The following is a 5,606-nucleotide window of genomic DNA, read 5'->3' as shown; positions in this document are numbered from 1 at the left end:
TTTTTATAATGGAAAGTACTTACTATAGTATCTTTCTCACTGCTATTTGGCTATCAATCAACGATTTAGTTTTTAAGACACTAGTCTGTATCGCGTGTAGGAGCCTTAATAAAGTCACAATTAGTTATTTTATTCTTGTTTTTTTTTTTTGTTATTGTTGCATGTTTAGCTTACCGTGAATTACAGGTACTATTTCAACGTGGTTCTTAGGCTCTTTGGAATGGAACTATTCTGCATGCTTTAGGATAACAAATTTAGTTTAAGTTAGGTAATTGAGTTCATTGTTTTCTTACCACTCAAAGTAGATAATAACAAATTTAGGTAGTTAAGTAGATAATAACGAATTTAGCATAAATTTAACTTTAAGTAGGAGTAACAAATTTTTAGGAAACAATTCGACCAGCTTCACAATTGTTCTTCTATGTTGTTGACAGTTATTGCCCGGTGTACAATCCCTTCTATCGTTCGCAGCTGGGTGCTGCGGATAGAGCCGCTTTTCTGCTCTCAAGCGAGAAGAGGGATATTTTGAAATCAATCCCATAAGCAAAATTATTTTGCAGTTACTTTGCTGTCAAACACTTCCCGCTCTTCGAATTTCTTTTTCCATGCTGCATGAAGGCGCACAAATGCGCGAGACTCTACATGACTTCACGATGGTTTACATACATTCCTGCTCCAATCAGCTGTTGAATCTCGTGAAATTTCGTTACAAGTGCTTTTTAATTGCATTCCTTCTAATTTTCAACTCGAAATATAATGTGAAAATATTTGTTACAAAGACAAAACTCAATCTAAGTTTTTTTTTTCCAAAAAATAACAATACTTCTCAATATAGGATCTGAAACGAACATAACCACAATCTTCAATGTTTGGCTCCGGCACAATAGAAAAGTTTGGCTTCAGTTTGACAACCAAATCGATTCTATTCGCACCACCCAGGTTCGCAGGTGTGGCAGAGGTTAACGTGAAGTCTACAGGGGTGTATTTCGGTTGTTATACGTTGCGCATTCAACATGATCCGTTGTCAGCTTCACTGAACATATATTCATCTCATCGCAAAACAAAGAAATACAGCACCATTTCGTCGCTTCTTTTTGGTAATACGCGTGCTCACTGATGAAAAAAGTCACAAAAATAAGCAACAAACCAAATTCTTTTTCATTGCTTTGTTTTTGATGGGATGGAAATAGAAGCTATGGGATGAAGTGCCGAACCGTTCTCCTAATTAATTATTATGGCTAATACCCGGAATATAGGCAATTACGGTTCAAGAAAAATTGGACGTAAGAGAGAAATTTCAGATTGAACCACCATCGCCGGAGTGTTGTTTGTCTCTTCTCGTCTGGTGCAAAATTTTAACTGTAGATCGAATCTGAGCAACCGACGGTATATACGAAACTATTCACATTTTTCCAGACCACAGTGGGAACTTGCTAACCACAAGGAACATTTTCCGGTGGCTTCGTTGTTGCGACTGGTAATGTTTGATACCATCGGTTTTTTCATCGGTGGGTAGCTGGACTTTTTGGCGTTGAACACAGAGTTTAGACTTGAAAGTTGGTTGTCCATCTCATCTTCCAACCAATGAGAGGAATGTGTTGAACTCGATGACTTCGCCTTCTTTCATCCAAGCGGCTTTGTGGCGAACCCACATCTGTTTGCTGAAAGCAGGCAGTTTATCAACCAGATAACAGATGAGCTCGGGATTCATCGGTTAGTTAAGCCAATTATCGCATTGTAAAAGGTACGAAAAGATTCTATGTTTCCCTCCTTAACGTTCTCCAGATTTCTCAGCGCTTCCAGTCTGTTCGGAACTGTCCATCCGGTGCGACCAAAATTGAACCTCGACATTCGCAAGATTTGATTCACATAGCCGGAAGACGAGAGCAGAACTTCTACGGTCTTAGTGCCTTTCCCTGTAGCGCTCTATCCTATCGTCTCAGATTGTCATTGTCAGTAAGCTGGAACTCTTCGGTGACGTTTTGAAATCGTTCTGAAATACCGTCCTCCATAACATCGCCTATAAATAATGGCAAATCTTTCATATTTTTGCTTTGCCTCACAGACCTCACAGTATAGAATCACGAAGCAAGCAGACAGGCACTTTACTAATGGAAATTTTCTTATTTTGACTAATATCACCTAATATCAAATTCAATTTGCTACTGAACGAAAAGCGTCGATTTTTTTTTTGGTTTTCATGCTTGGCTACTATGATGATTGTTATTTCCGTTTCCTTGACGACACGAGGCAGACGTTGATGTTGTGGCACCTTTATTCAGGACGCCTAAATATGACGCCACAGATGTTCCCGCTGCTGGTTGCAGTGTTGGCAATGCCGGGCAAAAAAGTATCTTCGTGTTAGCCTCATGATACACGAAAGCAAAAATGGTGGCTTGGTTTAGAAACCTCGAAGTTAAAAACTGTGGAAGTGCAAAATGAACACTAAGCTGCGAGGCAGCTATGTTCCAGTGGGGGTTGTAATGCCAATAAGAAAATTATCCGACGCTGACCGGTCCCAATCGCCTTGCTTCCGGGGTAACTAATTCTGGTACTGCATCTGCTACGAACTTCTACAAATCTTCACGGAAGCACCAGCGCTGAACCTGCAGCCTTCATCAATATGGTTTTTTGTTCGGAGACGAGCCAGCCTCGGACTGAAAGTCTCCTTAATAAAGACAAAAAAAATGTTTTTTTAGAGAGAGAAACAAAATAGGGTGTATCTGTTGACAAAAAGGATATGGACTGTTCGGAAAATTGATTGCAATGCAGCAAATGAATGTCTTTTAAAGAGTTTCTAATATGAATTAAATCTATCATACTTTAAATTAAACCTAATAGTAATAAAGCTGTCGAAAAATACATCCTTGCACGTGCACAACACACTCGCGCTATCAATCAGTTCCGTTCGTAAAAACGTTCGAGCTCAAAAAGATTTCTGATATCAAATGTTTCGGTACTCGCCAGTACCATAATGTTTCTGCGATCCATTACTTTCCGTCTCTACCATAAAATCTTCAAACTGATTTTTGTGCGACATAAGCAGCTCTCGCTTCGGTCGCATAATGCCCTTGACGTCGTTCAAGCTGATGTCCATCTCGCGGAAAGCATTCAACAGAACGACGGCCACTATCACAACGAAGAACCCACACAGATCGCCGATTATATCTTCGGCTTTCATGCGGCCCCACTCTTTGAACAGGATGGCTGATGCCGTGATCACGAGCGTAGTGAAGATCACGTAGTAGATCGGCGTCACGATACTGGTGTTGAAGATGTCCAGCGCTTTGTTCAGGTAGTTGACCTGAATGCCGACGAAAATGACAGTGATGATGATCAAAAAGTAAGGCAGCCACATCCCGAAGTCATTTGACTTGCCCGAAATGGTGTCTCGAAGAGCCAAACCGAGAGCTTTGCAGGACATGACGGTGAGGCTTCCGATGGCCGAGCACAGTAGAATGTAGACCATCACGTTCTTGTGGCCGTAGCGGGGCCCACAACAGCATCCGATGAACAACGATATGGTGAGGATGATCAGTACGTACGATATGAAAGCTGCATCTTGCAGTTTGTCCAGCAGGAGATTCAGGTCGTCGATTTCGCCCTCTTTGGGCGAGTGGATGACGATTATGGTGGAACCGATGATGCACAGAAAGCAGCCGAGTTTGCCCAGCAGATTGAGACGTTCTTTGAGAAACTTGGAAGCCATCACCGCAGTCACGATGACGCTCAGCGCTCCGAGCGGCGTGACCAGCGATGCCGGTGCAAAAGCGTAAGCTGCAAAATTGGCCGCTTCGCCAATGCCCACTGAAATGGAAAGTTAGATGTAAAAGTGTGTCATTAATTGCTGTATTTTGGCAAATCAAATTTGAATAAGCAAGTAGTGAGACCATTGATTTTAATTTTTTTTTTAAATTCATAGGTAATCAATTTATTATTTTCTTGTGTATCCAGTATTTAAAGTTGTACTCAAAGGATGCAACGAAACAAATAAATTGGTCAAATTAAAGATCCTCTGCGAACCACAGACATCCAGTTCTAGAAACGACTTAAAATAGTAAAAAAGTACCTAAGTCGAAAATAAAACGCCCTTATAGTTTTCATTTTGCTCCGCTTATCAATTATGCGGCCTTGAATCGGTTTTCAGGCGTCGCCCTTAGGTCAAAATAGTCATGCTAATAGACGACCTTTTACAAATTAACAAGGTGACTCAACGTAAATCTATTCAATTATCGACAAGCATCTTATCAGCAGTAATAGCCAAAACCAAGTACGCATTTATGGCCTCGCCAACAATGAACTACCAGATGACTCATCCTCCTCCACCTCGCGAACAACCTTACGATACTTACTGCAGATTAAACCGGCCCACCATATCCAGTCCTTGAGATAGCCAAACCCACCAGCACTGGCCCGAACTGAGGATCCGCCCCGTGACAACCGAATCAGGCCAATCTTTTTGATGATGAAGCTGGAACCGATGAAGAAACTGCTGGAGAGGGCCAAAGATAGACCGATGTAGAAGTCTTGCTGTTGGTACAGTGCGTCCATTGATTCACGCGAGGAAGGCATTGTATCCGTAAGGGATACGCTTCGCTGAACGGCGAATAATGGTTTATTGTCCGGATAGGAACAGTCTGAGGAAACTATGCGACACTATTCTTGGGTTCGGTCACAATCTTTGCGCACTGCACATGTTGGTTTGATGTTTGCAAGTTATTAGCTGAACGCGTGACGAATTATTGATTTAGAGATAATGATATTAATACTTTTTAGTCAAATACAGTTTGCTAGGTATTTATCACGATCACGATATTTTTACTTATCAGTGCGCTGCACTTATCTGAATTCCCCTGAAAAAAATATTTTTGTTCTTGCAGACAAATTTGCGCTACTTTTGTGTGTTCAACACTCTTGTTTCATCAACCCTCTGCTACCAAATAAAGGCCAAGTAAATCATGTGTCAACATAATCAATTCTCGCGTAACATTTGAAAAGGGCCTACAGCCAAAACGTAAACATTGAGAAAATGCCGTTTGAAAACAATGCATCACAATTTCTATTCCTATTTCCCAGGTTTTTGATATCATCACCCGAATAAAAAATACAGTAGAATAACAACACATTTTATTGTAACACTACTATTAATAACATTAAATTGGCAATAGATTATATTGTAAATGAAACCAAAGAAATACATTAGAATGCATTGTTATGAACCATTTACTCAAATGTAAATGAAGTTTTCGCAATAGAATGTACGGGTTGTTAAGTATCGTAACTATTCAAAATCTGAGATTTTTCCATACATTTTTTTTCGTCACACAATAGAGTGTATGGTTAATATATTGTTGAAATATCCGAACAAAACTGTTCAAAATACAATGGATTGTATTGTATTTGTATAGTAAAACTAGTAAAGTAGCGATCACTAGTAGTAGCGTTACTGTTCAACAATGCAATTTAAAGGGAAAAATGCATATTTGGCGCTATGAGGTAAATATTGTTATATAGTTTATATGCAATGTAAAGAAACGTTTCAAAAGTTATCAATGTATGATTCTTATGTACGAAAACATTTCAAAAACAATTGCAAGTATTGTTAC

At 39.8% G+C, this 5,606-nt stretch overlaps 1 protein-coding gene across 1 annotated transcript; it reads right to left on the bottom strand.

Moving 5' to 3' along the window:
- Positions 1-2,780: 2,780 nt before the first annotated feature.
- Positions 2,781-4,916, bottom strand: LOC134216662 (magnesium transporter NIPA2). Its single transcript, XM_062695511.1, has 2 exons — positions 4,353-4,916; positions 2,781-3,807 (listed from the first exon to the last, which is right to left on the bottom strand). The coding sequence occupies exons 1-2, from the start codon at positions 4,570-4,572 to the stop codon at positions 2,945-2,947; spliced, it is 1,083 nt and encodes a 360-aa protein (XP_062551495.1). The 5' UTR covers positions 4,573-4,916; the 3' UTR covers positions 2,781-2,944.
- Between the last annotated feature and the right edge of the window lie 690 nt (positions 4,917-5,606).

This window comes from Armigeres subalbatus, chromosome 2 (genome assembly GCF_024139115.2).
Source record: "Armigeres subalbatus isolate Guangzhou_Male chromosome 2, GZ_Asu_2, whole genome shotgun sequence".
Classification (NCBI taxonomy): domain Eukaryota; kingdom Metazoa; phylum Arthropoda; class Insecta; order Diptera; family Culicidae; genus Armigeres; species Armigeres subalbatus.
The sequence above is the reverse complement of the archived record's forward strand: the minus strand, read 5'-3'. Positions and strand labels throughout refer to the sequence as shown.

What these genes read in the sequence shown, in the direction of transcription:
- LOC134216662 (XM_062695511.1), bottom strand. Translation starts at nt 4,572, where the DNA reads ATGCCTTCCTCGCGTGAATCAATGGACGCACTGTACCAACAGCAAGAC. An exon ending in GTGGGCCGGTTTAATCTGCA is followed by an intron (nt 3,808 to 4,352) that starts GTAAGTATCGTA and finishes TTTCCATTTCAG; the next exon opens with TGGGCATTGGCGAAGCGGCC.